Source organism: Pteronotus mesoamericanus, unplaced genomic scaffold, assembly GCF_021234165.1.
Source record: "Pteronotus mesoamericanus isolate MK-2021 breed Mesoamerican mustached bat unplaced genomic scaffold, CSHL_Meso_final scaffold_31, whole genome shotgun sequence".
NCBI lineage: Eukaryota > Metazoa > Chordata > Mammalia > Chiroptera > Mormoopidae > Pteronotus > Pteronotus mesoamericanus.
Window position 1 is genome coordinate 18,154,210 of NW_026555312.1, and position 19,745 is coordinate 18,173,954.

The window sequence follows — 19,745 nt, forward strand, 5'->3', positions numbered from 1 at the left end:
AAACATATATATGATATATATGTGTATATATGTGGTCACAGACATCACATACATATGTGATTTTGGGCCAAAAATGGCATGCCCTGAGCAACTTTCTTTTTAATTTCCCCAGAGGAAAAAAAGTTCTCAAAGGGAAATTTTTTGCCAATGTGGAAGAGGTTAAACAAAAATCGACAGAAGCACTAAAGGGCATCAAAATCAACTTCAAAAACTGTTTTGAGCAGTGGAAAAAATGTCTCAATAGGTGTATTGCATCAAATGGAGAGTACTTTGAAGGTACACATATCACACATATATATCATATGTGATATATATAGCACTAGTATACAGCCTTAAAGAGAATTTTCTGACGCAAGAGAAAGCACTTAAGGGACTCAGCAGGGAATGCACATTGTTTCTTTGTGGTCAGGCCCACTGGCTAGAGGGCAGACGGCAGCATCTCTGCCTCTGAAGATTTTGAATGCTTTCTTTTAGCAGGCAGAGCCTCAATTTCCTCGTCTGAAAATGAGGATCATAATAATACTTAATTTAAAAAAAGAAAACAAAAATAATAGTTCTTAATTCATAGTGGTGTTTAGAGTGTAAATGAGTTAAAATGTGTAAAGCACTTGGAACAATGCCTATCATATTAAGCGCAGTAAAGTATTACCTGCTATCGTTAGTTTTAACCTAGACCATGGAATTGTGTACAGACTTTTCTGTCACCCATTTCCCAGAACCACTGGCAAACACCACCCCCCAACCCCCAGCCTTGAGAATGTTTACAATGCAGACCCTTTATTGCTGGATCTGGTTTGCTCTACACCCATCTGCAGTTCCTAGGTTTGCAATTGATTCAGGTGGTAGGTTTGTTTTGTTTTGTTTTGTTTTGTCCTACATGTACAGCCTGCAGTTCTTTCTCCCAGTACTTGTACACCCTGGTTAAATCACTGAACACCACCAACTACAAACTTACATAACTGCATTGAGGGCATTTCATGTAGGAGTTTGCTTAGAACCCTCTTAGTTGCCCAAGGAAACAAGCTGGTGATGTCACAGGGTATCACACCTTTAGCTCTCTCTCAGGTCCCTCTGTCCAGCTTGAGGCAGGGCTCTAGTCTGCAAGCTCTGCACAGCCTGAGCACTTTCTTGTCCTCTCCAAGGCCATGCAGAGATCCTCACTCTCTCCCAGCAATGTCTAAACTCAGGTATGTTGAGGTCAGGACCACACACTTCTTCCTGTGCTCCTTTGGCCACAGAACACTTGTTATGCTTCTTCCCTCCCAGGGTATAGAAACACTTAGGTAAATAAAGTGTCTGGGACAGCCCTGGATAGCCCTTGGTTTTCTAGGTTATAGGTACAAAACTAACACAAAACAAAACAAGGCAAAACAAAACAAGACAAGACAAGACAAAACAAAACCTTGGAACTGCTCCCTGGAGGTCCAAGGTTGTTTCAGATTTTTTGGGGCAACAGAAACCCCAGGAGCAAGATTACAACACCCTTTCCCTTTATACTTACCTCCCTCCATGTCCTAAATATGCCCACAATCTCTCCCTCCTGGTTTATCATCCTGCTCCTCATTCTCTCAAGAGATACTGTGATTTCCTTGTTCTGCTCAAATGAAGAGGAAAGAATGGAGAATGCAGCCATAAGAGTATTCCATCAGTTTAGTGGCATTTCATAAGAAGGTTACTTAACCGTACACTCATCCCAGCCTGCAAGGGCAAAGTGCAGCTCTTGCAGGGACCTCTGCCTTTAGGCAAATCTGCAGATTACCTATTATCTAAATAGGACAACTGAAGACAAACAGTAATCCTATCACCAAAGTACACAGGAAGGAAGCATATAAGGGGAGCAAAATTCAATCTCGTTGAACTCTCACTACCAGAGGGGTGTGTTTTACAGCTCTGCAGACTGCTGTAGGGCCTTGGCTCCTACCTAACCGAAGGACGCCAGAGGAAAGCCACCAAAGTTCTCCTTTGGTCACAGCGAGCCATGACGAGGACTTCTACAAGCATATACCACTTCCTTGTTTTGAACTGGTATATTTTTCTCAATTATTACATCTCACAAGAAGAAAAGGATAAGGAGAAATCCGAACTCTTTCAAAATGGTGGACGGTGGAAGTACTTGACATTTCTTAATGTGGTAAGTTCATGTGAGCATCTCAGGAAGCAATCAATTTGTCTGTAATAGTGGATCTTTTACATATATCACCTTTAAGTTTTGTTAAATACAAAATTCCATTGTTTCTATTCCTTCTTTATGGTTTTTGAGTTTCAGCTTTCTCTTTTACCTAACAATTTGCTCTGAGAAGCCCAGTTTAGAAGTTATTCATAGATACCTTTCGAGCTTGCTAATTGTTAAATACTTTTTTTGAAAATCTTATGTTGGGGCTCTTCTCAGTTGATCTCAAGTGCAGGGACTAAATTAATGTTTTTCACCATGAGATTGACTACAAATGCAGATGGGATTTTGAACTTGGCTTGGGGAAATCTGTGAGGAAGGCAGAATGGTATATATTGTGTAGAAAGTGTAATATATAATGGGGGAATAATGCCATTTTAAAGTACACACAGACTAACAGATTTATCTGAGAAAAGCAAATATATTTTGTCATGTGCAGATCCCACTTCAATTCATTATAGGCTCAAGAGTCTCCACCTTAAAGGACGAAATCATCCAACCAAATGGCAAATGCAGATTTTCAACTATATTTACAAATCAACCTTATGACTTGATCCCTTCTTGTCTTTCTAACCCTGATGACCACATTCTAATGAAAGAAGCATGAATGAATGGGAGAAAAACAGATTTAAAAAATATTTTGGGAAAAAAATAAACATTTTTAGAGTTAAAAACTAAAAGTGGCACATCCTTTCGGGATTCTAATTAACATTTGATATTTTTAACTAAAATTTAGAGTGCCAATATCAACATCTGATTTCAGAAACTGGACAAAATATTCCAATCCTTTGGAATCACACTGCTAAGCAGAGATTATGTGCATGGTCAGAAAAAGTCACCCTCCCAAAGGGTTTGAAACTCAGAAAGTTCAAGTCAAACAAGCCTGGATGTTCTGCTTCTTTTTCTCTGGTCACTTGCTGGCCTTCGATTTTGAACTGAAAAATCTGAGGCTTGGACACAGCTTTAGTGTGCTGGAAAATATCAAGATGATGATTTATTTCAATTGTAGAATTTTATAGGGGTAAAAAAAAAACCCAGAAAACAACAAGAAATGCTTTAGTGGAGCTAGAATAATATAGTAAAAATCTCAGCTTTGTATATTTGTTGGCTTTATATTAAAAATGATCAATGAAAAGAAAGCTGTGTCTGTAGTCAGGATTAATAGCCTAAACAAATTTAAATTCCAGTGTCCCCTCACACTAAGTATGGCTAAGAACAGATTTATCATTTACTCCCACAAACCAGCTCTCTGACTTCTTAATTCTACCTCAGCTCCATGACCCAGAGCTCCCACATTTCTAAAAATGGAAAAAAGCACTTATTTTGTCAGACATTGTTATTTTCTAATGTTAATCCCTTTTTGCTTCCTTAACTATTTATCCACTAAATCCTACGTTTTTCCATTTGCTAGGTACATCCCATATTCCCTAATCTTACTGTGTCTCTCATTATGCGCTCTAATTAATTTTAACCTGGATGACCAGATCATCTTATTGTCCTCTCATTATCAACCCATCCATCTACCACTCAGATTCTAGATTAATCTTTCCAAAGCACTGTTTTTGGTTTGGTTTGGTTTGGTTTGGTTTGGTTTGGTTTGGTTTGGTTTTAAACATCATAAGCCTGCTTGAGAAGTGTGGTCTGCTACTCCAGAAACTAAGTGGCTTCCTTGTACCTTATGGAACCCATTCCAAACCCCTGGTTTAAAAGCTAACCACCTAGCCTTCAGGTTGCGCTCTCCCCAGGAAGGCTAGTCTCTTCTCCAGGAAAGCCTGTGTCTTCTCCAGTGTTGGTCCCTAGGTTTCTTGCTGTAACTACTCAACCCACGTTCACCCTGTCCTTGAATGAAAGGCTTACCTGCCTCCCCCTACTCTATTTGCATATATCACCTGAAATCCCATACTCTCCTTAAAATTCTGCTGACCAACTCCTGCTCCAGTTTGGTTTTCCTTTCCCTAAGTTTTCACAGCATCTCTCAGTGTCTCCTTATTTATGTGTAGTACTGTTGTCTAATTTCCACCCACATGTGAGTCAAAATATTCCAATCAGATTGTAAATGGCTCCAAAAAACAGGAATTTTGCCCGTTAGGTCCTTGCTGGTCCTAATGGTCTATGATTCTAAGTTGTATTTGTACAATTGCTGGCACAGAGTAACCCTATAATAAAAACTGGTTGACTTTGGTATGTTGACTGAACTTGACCTTAGCTTTTTCTGCATTTCTGAACAATTAGTCTCTTCTGACATCTTCTGGCCCTTGAAATGAGCAGGGAGGAACTTACCTGTAGCTATTTCCTTTTTTAGCTTTGTTAGGTGTCATCTGGCAAGTGTGATAATGCAAAGTTTTTCAATTGGTGAAGATGGATTGAATATATTTCAGAGGATTAATTTAAGAATATATTTCAAATATGTTACTTAAGGTAAAATGTTGGGCCTTAACATTTCTAGCTCTTGAGACCTCATGCTGATTAATGGTTATCTTTCCTAATGATTAATTAGTTAAATGGTTGTGCTTATAAAGTTATAGAGGTCTCAAAACTTCCTATAACATTTTAAAATTTATTTTACGTAAGCTTGTTGAAGTCTGTACCTGGTCTTGCTTTCCAGGAAATTTACACCCCTCTCCTTTAAACAGCTTTAATTTCAAGAGGGCTGAATATCAGTTATCCTCTCTTTTAAGAGTAAAGTCCACCTTAGTGGAAGTCAATGTTCTGAATGTGCCTCATTTCCTCCTAAAGCTATCCCAGGGGATTCAAAGGGAAGAAACACAGGACTGGTAGCAAGGGGTGGGGTGGAGTAGGGCGAGGTGTGAGGGGGTGCCACTGAGAAGTGGTCGTGGTGACCAGTTCGTTCTTAATGCCTAAGGGAGAGACTGTGTTGCCTAGAGGTTACAAGCAGAGCTTTTGGGTCATGAGCTCTCTGGGATGGTACTTTTGTTTTACCACCTACTGGCTCTGTGACCTGGAACTAGGTATTCCTTTGTGTCCTCCATTTCCAAATCTATCAAACAGGAATAAAAGTAGTTCCGCCCTGGTTTGTGTGGCTCAGTGTACCGAGCACCAGTCTGCGAACCAAAGGGTTGCTGATTTGATTCCCCGTCAGAGCACACGCCCGGGTTGCCAGCCAGGCTCCCAGTTGGGGGCATGCAAGAGGCAATGGATTGATGTTGCTTTCCTCTCTTTCTCCCTCCCTTCCCCTTTCTCTAAAAATGTATAAATAAAATATTTTTAAAAATTAGTTCATAAACACAGAGTGACCATGAGGGATAAATAACTTGGCATGTGGGAAGCACCCAGAATGGCCCAGGGGTGTCCAACCTGCGATGAATGCAGCCCAACACAAAATAATAAATTTACTTAAAAGGTGAAATTTTTTTTGTGATTACATGTTGCAATGTATTTAATGTGTGGCCCAAGACAACTCTTCTTCCACTGTGGCCCAGAGACGCCAAAAGTTTGAACACCCCTAAAGCTGTCGACAAGGAAAAGAGGATGGGAGAGAGGTGGTGAGCTTCTAGTCATTCCATCTTTGGGTAGCAGTGGTACAGTGGTTTAATGGTACATGGGTCTCCTCACTGAGCACTATGGTTGGTGGGTCGTTTTTCCTGGCAGGGGTCCCCCACCCTACTCATTGCTTACTATCTCCCTCTGCAGCGTACAGGCTCCAGTGTCCTATGGAGTCATTGCCTTTCCTGCAATAGTTGCCCAGGTGGATGCCCTCAGCACTAGGAGAGTCCTGGAGGTCAAATTCACAGGCTCAGAGAGACAGTACTGAGCAGTGCTAAATGGGGAATCCCACAGAGCTGGGTGTGGAAACAAGGCAGTGCTGTGGACATCCTCAGGGTGCACATGTTGTCTCAGGATTCCCATGCCTCAGTCTTCCACCAATGTCCTGTCTCAGTGACTGTCTCAAACCCCAGAAGGCAAGCTGTAGAAGGGGAGTGGCAGAGTTCATAGCTTTCTGGGTTTTCCTCTTTTAATAAATAATTGTCCTTATGAAGTGTTGTTAGGGATGATGCTACGTAATTGGACTCTCCAGGGTGATTCCGAGTGGGCCCCTCCCCACTCCCCCACACCACTTCACCAACAGAGGCATGACTTTCCCTCCTCTCTTCATTAATATGCCCAAACCTCAGGCAGCACTGACCTCATTATCCTGAAGCTCTCAGGGTGACCACCGTGACCTCCTCATACAGATCCTCAGGGATGGCAAAGCAGGGTCTAGGGAAGAGAGACCCTTGAGGATGTTCCATTGTTCTGAACTCCAAGGCAGCCCATGAACAGTGAGAAGACAAGGATCCATTTATGTTACAGCACCCAGTTCAATACTTGGGGCTAACCTTTAAAGTCCATCATCAGGTTAATATATTAATCTATGGAATTCTTAAACACAACAGAGTCAGAAATACACTTAACTATTTTACAAAAATACATAAGGCCACTTTTTTCAGCTCTCAGAAAGCTGAAGGGATGAGGGCTGATAGAAGGGAATAGTCACCACCAACATTCAAAATAAAATAGCCATAATTTACTGAGTAACCATGGGAACATGTTGGTAGGCCTTTTACATACAGTGTACAAATGAGTGATTGAAGGCTTAGCTTCTGGAGTCAGACTCCCTGGGTGTGAATGCTGGCTCTGCCATTCATTTGCTGTGGGATCTTGAGTGAGTTGCTTAACTTCTCTCTTCCTCAGTTTCTTCATATGTAGTGGATTCTGTGGGGTGGCACTCAGATCCCCCCACCTCCCTGGCATTGAGGTACTTATCCCTCAGCTTTTGGGAGAAGTATTGGCTGCTGATGAGTCACAGCTGAGCACCTATCCCAGAAACGGCCTCAGCAGAAGGGAGCTGCCTAGATCAAGGCTGAGGGACCTCCCTGGGGTTGTTGTATCCAATGACTGGTTGATTTGGGGTACAAAGGCCACACTCCTGGTCAACTCTGAAGGACCCACTCAACTCCAGGGCTCCTTTAGGGATCAAGTGATTCTATGTAGCTGTATTGCCTTTTAGCTCAGGCCTGTTCCCCACTTCCTTACCTCTCTCTTACAGATGATATAAGAGCACTGTCAATGAATACCCTGCAAGCAGACCTTAGGGTCTCAGATTCTGTTTCCCAAGGAACATGGCCTACATAATGTAAAATAATAAACTTACAGAAATGGTTCCTCCTCCTCCTCTGCCTCTTCCTTCTTCCTACTAAAAGCCTGTTAATATAGAGCCCACCCTGGCCTGTATTATGTCTAATTCAATTTCTAGGACCCAACAGGCACTCTGTGAATGTTGATTGCATGAATAATGACAAGAACATTTTTCTAACTAGTGAGAGCCCCTTTCTAGGGACTTGCTTGTAAGACAGTCTACCTACAGCCATTCTACTACTACACTGAGGCCCGTGGTCAGCAACTGTAAAACTCTAGCCAAGCATGCTTATAATTCTTCTTTCTAACCTCAACATTCTTGATTTCTTTTCTTTATTTTCCCCTCATCATTTCAGCTTGTGTTTTTTTTATATTTCTTTCCTTATGTCCTTTTTTTCATCCTTCATCTCAGTTTCTTACTTAAGCTAAATGTTATTAATGATGGTTGAAATAGTATATACATATCATACAGATAGATATATTTGGCAGTCTTCCTCTGCCTGCTACCACCAAATGCCACCACCTGGACCACCACAGTTATATAAAATACTCATCACAATTAGTTTGCATTTGCTGTTTTCTTCTGAAATAGCCTCTCACTGCAAGTGTTGCATCATGTACAAGGAGAGACCAAAGAAAGTCCCTGCCTCTCCAAGTCAGGCATGGAGTGCTGAGTTGGGCATTGGATTACTTGACTCATTCAATAAGAGTTGTAATGTCTTGCTCAGAAAACTTGTGGAATCTCCCTCTCTGGAATTATTTTTTAAATAGAAAAAAAGATCTCATTTCTTGCAATAGTCTAAAAGCCTTCTGGCTTAAAAGTATGGAATAAACTTAATGACTTAGAAAGATTATTTCTGTGATTTTCGCGAATTTTGTGAAGACACATGAATATAAAAACTAAATATCCTTTAGCTTCTTAAATTGCATTAGTTATAAAAATGTAAGTTCAGCTGTCCCAGGTAGTAACCTTGTCAGCTAGCTTCAAAAATGGAAGACATCTAATAAACTTACCCCAGCAGCATTTCAGAAAAAGGCACAAAAGGACAAACAGGATTAAAATAAAATAAAAAGAAAAAATAAATCAGAGACCAGCAGCTCTGAAGTAAGTATTGATCAAGATGCCATTAGCTCTGCTTTCTTGGGCACCCAAAATAGTTGAAAAATATAAACAGTAGTAATGTTGTTAAAAGAAGTCCAGTTGTTGCTATCTTACTTTAATGCTGCTGTATTATTCTGCTTGGGCTATCATAATATAGTTCTATAGACTGGTTGGCTTAAACAACAGAAATTTACTATTTCTCTCAGTTCTATAAGTTAAAAGTTCAAAATCAAAGTACTGGCATGGTTGGTTTCTTCTGAGGTCGCTCTCCTTGGCTTGCAGAAGGCCACCACCTTCCTATGTTTTCACATGGTCTTCCTTCTATGTGTCTGTGTCCCGATCTCCTTTTTTAAAGCCACAGTCATAACGTAATTACCTCTTTAAAGACCCTATATCCAAATACAGTCATATTTTGGGGTGCCAGGTGTTATAACTTCAACACACCAGTTTTGAGGCAGGGGACACAATTCATCCTGTAATAGCTATCATTCTCCCTTAATTGTTCTTTCTGTGCGTATTTTAGAAAACATTCCATTGTACTTTCCTTAGAGAAAGAGCAGGCCATTGTGTTGTTCGATGGGCTGATCCAAATCTGTCCTAAGGCTCCCAGAAACAACCTCACTGAGCGAGGTCATGGTATTACCCTTTCCTTACCCTCCAGCTCTGCTATGTGGCTCCTTTGTGCCCTACTTCTTGCCTATTTATTTTTCTTGGCTACACCTTAGCTGCCCACTCCTGACTTGCTATGTGAGGGCACCATAAATATTCCTTGTTGATACAGATGATAGCATGTCAATGCGGATTAAGATCAATGGGGACAGGATTACTTCTCACATACACAGCTGGTATATTTACTCTGACATATGCCTGTGAAATAATGTGTGAGCTGAAGGTGGAGGGGGAGGAGTCATTGGCAAATTTGTGGTGTGGAGCAAATTTTTATTGATGACTGAGAGCTGTGGAAGCTCTGAGTAATGTGTTCTTTTCCTCAATCCATTTTTTTCCCCCACATTCTGCGACTGGGAAAGGCAAGAGCAAGTCAGGATGAGTTTGACTCATGATGACCCTAGGAGGCTTTCGTTAAGGAAAGTGGTCACATGGACTTCACATGCTGGGTGGAGGCAGCCTCTCCCCAAAGACGGAGAACCTGGCAGACACCCAGTGCTCAGTATGTGATTAATGGCTGTGTTGATAGAATAGTGCAGGCCTCCTCACCCAGAGCCCAGGCCCCTTGCCTGCCTTTCCTAACTAAAGCAGTAGCCTGCTGTGGGCTGAATAGCTAGAAGTGAAACCCTGAACAGTGGGTGGGTTAATGGGGGTGGGTGAGAGCTGCTCAGGGTGGGGGAGGGGAGGGTAGAGGAGGGCAGAAGACTGCATTTCAAATTCTACAGTCCCAGGAGCCAAAAGTTCAGAAGTAGATGACAAGTATTAGGATGGCAACCTCTTCATGACATTTAAAATTGTTGCTCACCCCTCCCTGGAATGCCCCCTTCTTGCTTGGAGCTTTCTCCTTCAAGGACCATGAGTTTCCTATATATCCCTGGTTTTCTACCATCTGACCATTCTTTGTTGGTTTGCTGGCCCCTTGCCCTCTTCTGTCCCAGATGAGGGCACTCCTCAGCATTCACTCTTCTCCCTTTCTTCTCTCTTCTCCTTCCTCTCTCTAGCAATCTCATTCCACCATGAGGGTTCAACTCCCTAGATCTCCACAGCCCCACCTCTATTGAGAAAGCCAGGTATGATTTTCTGTATGTAAGTTTATCTTAGGCAAGTGCTTCTCAACCTTTGGTGCCCTGATTAGAGTTACCTGGGATAATTTTTTTTAATCCTCAAGCCTAGACCAAACCCCCTGACTCATTCAATTAGAATCTCTAGGTGAATGGAAATCAGGCATCAGTATTTTTTGAGGTCATTTTTAAGTCTCCTTCCTAGAGATAATTGTCTCTATTCTGATCTCCCACAGTTCTTTATCTGAATTTAGAAACATGATGCTTTTTTAAAAAAAAGTCTGGCTCAGCAACCAGACTCAGGGTTTCAAATCCTGGTGTTGACATTTACCAATTATGAGACTTTAGGGAAGTTTGTTCATCTACCTATGCCTTAGTTTTCTCATCTGTAAAAAGGGTTAAGAGAGGACATAATAATAGGACTTACTTCATAAGGTTGTCATTAGAAATTAAAAGCCTAGATCAATACCAGGTACATAAGAAGAGATAATTAGGAGTCAGCTATTATAGCTTTGAGTAGTTACTAGAATTCTGAAGTGATAAATTTATGTTTAATCCAGTGGTTCTAGAATTTTAGCATATATAAAGATCTCCTGAAATCACCTGAAGAGTTTGTCTAAAACAACAACAACAACAAATTCTTGCCTTGGCCAGGTGATTCAGTTGGTTGGAGCATCATCCTGTACACTGAAAGGCTGTGATTTCAATTCTTGGCCAGGACACATACCTAGGTTGTGGGTTCAATCCCCGATTGGGGCATATACGGGAGACAACTGTATTAAAAAAAAAAATTCCTGCATTTCTTTTTTATTTTTAGAGAGAGGAAGGGAAGGAGAAAGAGAAGGAGAGAAACATTGATTGGGGGTTCCAGGCCCACAGCCCAGGTATGTGTCCTGACCAGAAGTGGAACCAGCAAACTTTTGGTATGCATGTTGATGCTCAACATGCTGAGCCACACTGATCAGGGCAAATATTTTCACCTTTTCAGGAAGCTTTCAGGTGACGCTGGTGCTCTTGGTCTGAGGACCTACCTGGGAGTATTCCTGACCTAATTCACTCCCATATCATCTCCTGGTCTGAGGACCTACCTGGGAGTGTTCCTGACTTAATCCACCCCCATATCCTCTCCTGCCTTCTCCTTCAGCCCAAGGAGTGTCTGGAGGCCAACTCTGCAAGGTCTTTCCTAAGGTCAGACCTCAAAGCTCATTAGCGAATAGCCAACTTGATCCGTCAAGCTCCCTAGGTTCCAAAACTTGCGTATCTCATACTCTCAGAGCAGAGTCCTGACCCATTTGTACCATTCCAGAGCTTTCAAGTAATAAGATGGATTCTGATGCGAGCATAATTCAAAAACAACCCCAACTCTGGATTAGAAGTTGTGGGTTTGTGCAAAACATTAAGAATGGGCAAAGTTTGCTGTACGTTAACTTACTTTTTCTGAAAAAGGCTCTCTTTTCCTTTCCATGACCTCAATGATCTCAGAGTATTTAGCGACTGACTAGAACCCATAGTTTGCTGTATCCCTGTGGATTTAAACCCCTCTCTCAGGCAGATTTTCTCTATAAGACCTTCAGGCACCCCCTTTTCATGAAGGAAGAACACTGGCTCCTCCCTCAGATAAGCAGATGCCATTTGGCTCAGCACCCTCAGGAGAGCACTGAGCTCCTTCATCGTGCTCTTGACCCGGATTCTGGCTTCTCTAATTAGGTGGCTGCACCGTGTATTTTTCTTCCTAGGAAGAACAGGTCCACTATTGTGTCCAGCCCTCTGCTCCTGCTCTGTTTGTTCAGTTTGTCCCACCTCTGTGCAGCCAAGATATCTAGCTCATTACATTCTGCTTTTAAGCTGACTCTTTATTTTGTTTCCATTTTAGCTCAAGTGCATTACACTAAATACTGTACACATTATTATCCCCTAAACGACTTTACTCAATCAGTTTTAGCAGCAAGGTCAGGGCCCAGTGAGCTGGAAGACCAGCCCTCGAATTGGCTTTCAACCAAAACAGCCAACAGCCCCCTCCTTCTTAAATCAACATTGCTCCCAGAGGGATAGAGCTTTGCGTCAGTGAAGAATGTATTAATTAAAGCAAATGAAAACGCCCTCATTTGTTGTAATGAATTTAGTTATTGCAGATCATTTTCTATGGAGTCACCTGCCTGGAAGATGTGCTGAAAAGAATGAAAGGGAAAAAAGACATTAAGTTCATAACTGCCTTCAGAGACCTGCTTTTCACCGTACTGGCGTTTCCTGTATCCACAGTGAGTTGCAAAAATGTATATGCAATATTATACACAAGTGCATGTGGATGAACTCGTCTCCTGGGCGGCAAGGCTGTTTGGGAGTCCATTACTGTAGACCAGAGCAAGAGCATTTGCACAGATGTCCTGAGGACTGTATCCCATTGCCCATTGCCTTCAGGAAATAGAGCACATTACTGACAAGGTTAGCATTATCTTTTTTGTCTTTGTGCTCTTTGATAAAATATCTGTATTGTTGTCTAATAAAGAAGTTTAAAGGACCTTTCTTAATCAAAATACAACTGAGATAACCTTGGTTTCAGCAGGGTGATGGAGATGGAAGCTAGGGAGAAAGATAACTAATTTTCCCTTCTATACATCTTTTTTCACTTGCTAAAATAAGCATGTGTTATTTCTGCAAGTGGAAAGAAACTGCAAATATAAAAAAGGTATGAAAAACTTAAAGTTGGCACATGAAAAAGACAATTGGGGAGGGGGAGAGAGAGAGAGACCATCTGTGTGAAATACCTGGTGTAGGGCACAAAAAGAGTGCCTCATTCAATTTGTTGAATGACTGGACATTGGAAAGAAGCAAGATATGCAAAGGAGAGTAAGCTCGTTTGCTGACACTGTCCACATTTCTATGACATGCTTATGTTTTCATTCATTAAAATGGAAACAAACCGAGATTAAGCATGCCAGCTGCCCAGCAGGGCCTATAATTAGACATAACTACCTCCTTCCACCTGTCATTGTTCTGCTTCTTACAGTATCAAGACTTCAAACTTAAATGCAAAATGAAACTCTCAGATAACAGAGCAAGTACTAGCATTTGAGTTTCACTTTGCAGGACATCTCTTCTTCATCCTCATAAATTTAAAGGCCAAGTTTTTTTATGACAATGGAATTTATTCCTTTTTAAAGCTTAGAAATTGAGCCTTTGGAATTAATAAAATAAGAAGATTGGAAGAGTAATAGTTTCTTTTTTTTCCATCTCTACATTGACTTTGATGTAGTGGGCAAACACTTTGAAAAGACAACCAAGGGATGTAAGAGGATGCGGATGAACCTAAACTTATGAGCAATGGGGAGATTCAACTCTCAGTTAACTAGCTTGTGAGCAGTCCCGGGTGTTCATCACTCCTCTCTCCCAGCCTTCCTGCCTCCCCTTACCATGTCTATGTAGAGGGTGGACAAGGAAAGTGTAAGACTCAAGGCATCCCAAGTGGCTCCTCCCAGCACTCGTGGTGAAAGTGTAAAGAAGAGAGGTCACTGGTTAAAATGAAATGATTTAATGGTCTGCAAATCCTGTCTGTCTATATCCTATATGCCTGCCACCATGACAAATAATTGATCCCTAACTCTCCAGACTCCCTAGAGTATGATTTTTTTTTCTTTATTTTACGTTTGTATAATGTCTTTAAAACTGGAATCTGTTTTTATTTTGCTATGTTTTCTTGGTTATCTTAGAGAGCTATGATTGGAAACAAACTAATGCTATTTTTGTGTTTTATTTTCCAGTGTGTGTTTTTGTTATTCTGGATCCTCTTTCTCTACGATCGAGAACTTATTTACCCTAAGTTCCTAGATGGTCTCTTTCCAATGTGGTTGAATCATACAATGGTGAGTGAGGGAAAAATTTAATGACTATAGAAAAGCAATAGCCTCTGCACTGAACTCTAAAGTGCACTATTTATGTTTCCAAACTTCTCCTGAACCCTGAACATCCTCTTCACTCCTCCCTCTGCATCCTGTCACTATTTATTTAAAGAGCTCATTGAAGATATAAAATGAATAAAAACTGGACTGTAATTACAGTCACTGAGAGCAGAGGGGATGACCAGGCAAGACTGCCAAGTTGCTTATGAAGTCATTGAAAAGACATGTAACCATAAGGGCAGGCAACTTCTTGGCAGTTGCAGTCATGACAGAGAAGTGACTTCAGCAAATAACATGTAATGAAAATTCTGCTCTAGAAATGGAATTAAGCAAACTTTAAAAAATCCACCCCAACATCTAGAGAATATCTCAGAGCTCAGCAGTAACTTCTTAGCTAACACAGGATTATTCATCCCAAGTGGAATGATTGTTTACATATTCTATGAATACATTCCTGTTTGTTCTTCTAATCATGCACTTTTTTAAATCCTCACCCAAGGATATGTTTATTGATTTTAGAGAGAGAGGAAGGTAGGGAGGTGTGGGGGTCGGGGGTGGGGGAGAGAGAGAGAGAGAAACATCTTTGGGAGAGAGAAATATCTATCAGTTGCCTCCCATACGTGCCCTGACCAGGAACCAAACCAGCAACCTAGGTATATGCCCTGACTAGGAGTCATACCTGCACCTTTTCGGTGTATGGGGACAATGATCCAACCAACTAAACCACAACAGCTAGGGCCATGCATTTATTTTTAAAGGGCTAAATAGTAAATACAACCTGTTATGAAATATTCAGATTACTGGTATCTGACCACTAGTAACCGTCCACTGGACAAGCAGCATGGGAGCATGGCTGTCCAGACCTTGGATGAAGGATGGGCCTGAGTCATGGGCACTTCCTGCATGAAGAAATCATTCAACGTCCTAGCCTCGCTGCCTCACACTTACAAGTGTATTTCCACATTAGTCAGGAGTTCAGAATGAGGTTTCAGAGCATATGAAGCAAATGACATTTAAAAACCAGGGAAATCACAAGCGAGTAATGTTATTAAGGCTCCTCAGGATCACAGATTTTCTTTTATCTACAACTCGTCTATTGTCTCACATGATTACCAGTCAGGAAAAGCAGCTCAGTCCACTGACTCTGCCCCTCCAACGTGTTTCATCCCCCAGTAAAAATGTACTTTCAGTTTAAATGTGCTCAATGAGGTACTGATTACTAAGTAAGATATCCAAGTTCTAATCTAATTTAGAGTTCAGGACCAAAAACTATTTGTTAAATAAGTCTTATCTCTCAGGGACTCCCTCCTACCACCTTCTTTTTGTCTGACCACCTCTCTCAGGGAATATCTGACCACCTTTCTAATTCCCATTAGTATTAATCTGAGACACCTATTAAAGGACATTTCTGCTTTTTCATGGTACTTTACTGAGCATGTTCCTCAAATATGTGCTTGTTTAATTCACACAACCTTTAGATAAAAACAAAAATCCTGATTTATACAAATTAGGGGAAAAAAACTCAGAGAAGTTAAGTGATTTGCCTGGGGCCACAGAACTGATAAGTGGACCCTAGGATGCAAATCCAAAGCTAATTCTGCTCTCCATTTTTCTTTGCTATAGTAAGTGCAGGACTGTGGTATGATCTGGTTTCATAATTCACCAGGCAAACAGAAGATTGCTTGATTAACATAGCAAAGTGAGAATTCTCACTTAAAAAAAATCCAGAATCCCCACCTGTATGCTAATAAGCTAAAACTTGACTTAAGAAAAGAAAATTAAGTGATTTGGGACAACTGATTGAGATCGATGTTACTCAACTGAAAAAAAGAAAGGCAGAATCTTTTATTTGTGTCTTTTATTTGGGGCTGACCACATATGTTATACCTCTTCCAGGCTTTGTAAGCTTATCTAGTAGTTTCCTTGCAACTATCAAAAGCTTCCCAGCTCTTTATGGTTCCATTTTCCAGGTGGAAATAAGGTTAGATTTCTTCCAAATACTTGTTTTGTGATGCCCAACATCTGTGACCTTGCTAAATAGCCATAAAGATGTTTAGTAATTTTAAAACAAGATAACTGTGCAAGGTACATCATATCCAAGAGCAAAGACAACACTGCGCAACAGAGTTCCTAAAACATTTTTGTGCCTTCAAAACCTGGGGGGTTTTATCTGTTCCTAGTCCTTTGGTCAATTGAGTAACCTGAATCTCTTCGAGAGAAGGGGCTAAGGTCAAAAGAGGTAGGACGATGGTGACAAAGAGAAAAGAAGAGATGGAAACCTGTCTTCAGTCAGACATTGACTGTTATTCTGTTACTTTACATGGAAAAAAATCCCAACAGAACCATTTCCAGGGGAAAATGTTGGCATCAGCAAAGCCAGCTTTGTGGTCCTCTCCAGACTTCTGTGTTTCCTGTTGGTGTCTGCTCCAAATCCATTGTCCTCGTGACCACATCTCATCCCGCTTTCCAGATTGTGTCCCTTATTCTGGACATTTTTTGTCCTTGCTATTAAGTTCTCCCGGTCTACTGTGTCAAGGAATGCTTTCTAACTTCTTAAATACTAGTATAAACAAATATGGAAATGGCTGTTACCACTTCCTGTTAACAGGTAAATCTGTTAACACTTTCTACATTTTAACAGTGTCCTTCCATGACAACCCAAAGGGTTGAATACCCCAGAAACCACCCTCGTGGCCGCTAGAGAGCTAATGGGCAGTCAGGCTAGACATCTGGTACTAGTTGCTTACGAGTACTTGTGGCTGACCCTGCTCTTACAGAGAATTGCTTCCTGTACTGCTCCTTTTTCTCTTCCACAGTATAAGAATTATTGGCTACATACTCAGTGTCATAATCTCCTGAAAGTTTCCTTCATTTCACAATGGATTTATGTTTGCTACTTTAGCCTTAGCTTTGAAATATCTTACGTGTTGCCTTTTGGGATGATACCCTGGGCTTGATGAGTAATATCTGTCAGATTAAGAAATACCACTTTCCCCTTTGACAAGAGTTCAGTTCTAAAACTTTCATGATTTATCAAGTCTTTGGAATCCTCCCAGTGTGAGCCTTCTAGCTCGCTGGAGACTTATCATTGTGGTAGGACCTGATTATCATCTGTAATGGACATTTTTTCTACCCTTGCTTTGTATTCAAACCAAATAGAAACATCAGTGAAATGTTTGCATCAACCATGGACGGGCTGCCTTCATTGGTGCCCTAAAACTCCCATTTGAGCTGGCTTGCCTTATTTCAAGTGGATCAACCTGATGTTTTACTGCTAAGCAGTTCTCCAGTCTCAATGAAAGAAGGGAAAGCACAGTAAAGTATTTCTCCAGGTCTGTCAGGGAAAAATAGCTTCTCAGGTCTTATCTAAATGACTACTAAAGATAGAATTAGAACAGACAGATTTAAATAGCAGGAAAAGGACTCAGTAACTGAGGAAACTATCAGATGCTAACCTGAAGGAAGCTGGGGAACTTATTTCTCAGAAAATCAGCCTAAATTGTTCAGGTTTCCCCAAAAGAGGGGTGAAATAGATCAGAGAACCCCCTCAGAGCCCCTCTATATTTGAAAATAGTACATGATAAATGAGAACATGGTGCAAGTACTTTATAAACTATCAAGGACTGTATAAATATGTCATTATCATGTAAAACTCTCAATCCATGAGCAGAGTTTTAGTACTGAAAAGACTTCATTGATATTAATGGGGGTTTATAAACAATCTGCTCTTAAGAGTCAGGCCTTAGTTTAGCTCTGTAAATTGGAAAAGCAATGAAACACAGCTACTTTGTTATTTAATGTGTTGTCTTTATCACTTGAAAAAATAATTATTAAGTACCTATTGTGTGTAGCAGCATGATTGCTATTCGACAAGGGTTTTGACTTCTAGCACGCTAAATCTGGGTGAGCCTAGAATGCACACACAATGTTGAAACAATAAAATCACAGTTAAAACTAATATAAGACATTGATACAGGTGGTAGCATGCAGCAGTATGTGATTAGTGACAAATGAAAGATGCGGACAGGAACGCTCCATGCCCCTTGTGTTCTGGCCTGGGTGTTACCAACTTGTGGGTCAGGACTGAACAACGTGAAAGTCCTTAGAGCCCTCTCCAGGATGTAGTGGGGAGTCAACATGTCGAGGGAGTAAAACTCTAACCCTCACAGTTTCTTTCTCACTCAGAGCATGCAAGATGTTGTGTATCATTAAATCCAGACCATCTCTTAGATTTTTCTCTCCCACCTTGATGTGAAATTGTTTGGGCTGCTAAATAGTTAGGTGAGTTCTGATAAGTAGAGAAGGTCAGCTGCAGGTTTGTCAGTGCTAACTGGCCATCTTTTGCCCACCAACCTTACAAAGCCCTTCTGCACACCTTCCTTGTTTTTCAACTCAGCCTTTCCTCTGGGCAGAGGAGACCCACAATGAAGGTATCTCTGGCTAGTTCAGTTGTTTTCAACCTTCAGAGAACAGACCCCTTGGTGAACCTAAGGAAATCTATGGACCATTTCCCAAAGAAACACAGATGCCCATAAAATTTTGTATATCATTTTAGAAGGTTTATGGACCTTCAAAATTCCATTTATGAGCCTCAGATTAAGATCTCTTGACATAACCAAGTATGTGCTTGAAAAGAGAACCACCAAATGATTGCTAATGCTGAGTTCATACCCAAAAGACAAAATCAAGAATACTCATTTTTCAAAGTCATTATTATGTGTTTAGTGATGTTTTCATTTCTGTGGCGTGACAAGAGAAATATGAGATATGGTTGAAAAACTTAAATTACAAACATTATATATCTAATCATATGTGTGTGTGTATAAAATCCTACCCCCACCCCCACTGCGCACACATGCAACTTTAACCTGCTAAAAGCAAAAGCTGTGTTCTACAGAATCTTTAGGAGAACATTTGGACAGTTAAAAAACAAAAACAACCCCCCCCCCCCCCCCCCCCCCCCCCCCAGTATTAGTCTCCTGAAAGTCCATGTCTGAAGAGAAAGAGGGACCTGGTCAGAGTCCCTGTGGGGGACTCCACCTCCCATCCCCTTCTGTTTCTCCATGACATAAGCCATAAGCCAGAGTATGTTTTGCTGATATGGTGCCCCAGCCCATGTCACTCATAGATGGCGAGATCCTTTAAAGGACACTTGAAGCACAGTCCGAGGTTAGTGGAAACCGTGCAGCTCTTGTAAGTGAGGTGGCTAGAAAATAACCCCCCACATACTATCTTTGTCAGCCACACCTTTATTGACACCATTTTTTATAAAGTATTATCTTACCATAGAGAGTCTGCTTATTTTATATATAAATAAATATATATACACACATGCACACACACACATAACATATAATATATTATTTATAGAATGCTTACTATACCAGACTGTCTTTTAGAAGCTGAGGATGCAGAAATAAACATAACCCACCCTCCCATATCTGTCTTTGTGTGCAGACACATATATGCTGGTGGGGAAGATAGCAATAAACATGTAAACAATAAATAATAAAATGTGCAGGTGTTCACAGGTAGTAGGTTTAACAGGGTGCATGGCAGTCAAGGTGGTCAGGGAGTCCTTTTATGATAAACTAATACTTAAACAGAAATTTGGATAATGTAAAGGAAGCACCCCAGGAAGTTCTGGCAGGAGAAGCGCTCAGGCAGACTGAACAGCAAGGACAAAGACCCTGAGAGGAAATACCAGCATCTTT

At 40.9% G+C, this 19,745-nt stretch overlaps 1 protein-coding gene across 1 annotated transcript in view; it reads left to right on the top strand.

The window, feature by feature from the left end:
• Positions 1-1,743: 1,743 nt before the first annotated feature.
• The window catches only part of ADTRP (androgen dependent TFPI regulating protein), a 67,596-nt gene continuing 49,594 nt past the window's right edge, over positions 1,744-19,745 (top strand). Inside the window, exons 1-3 of the mRNA XM_054592079.1 lie at positions 1,744-2,131; positions 12,259-12,393; positions 13,894-13,995. Of these exons, the coding sequence (XP_054448054.1) occupies positions 1,979-2,131; positions 12,259-12,393; positions 13,894-13,995 (390 nt within the window). The 5' untranslated portion in view covers positions 1,744-1,978. The remainder of the gene's footprint in view (positions 2,132-12,258; positions 12,394-13,893; positions 13,996-19,745) is intronic.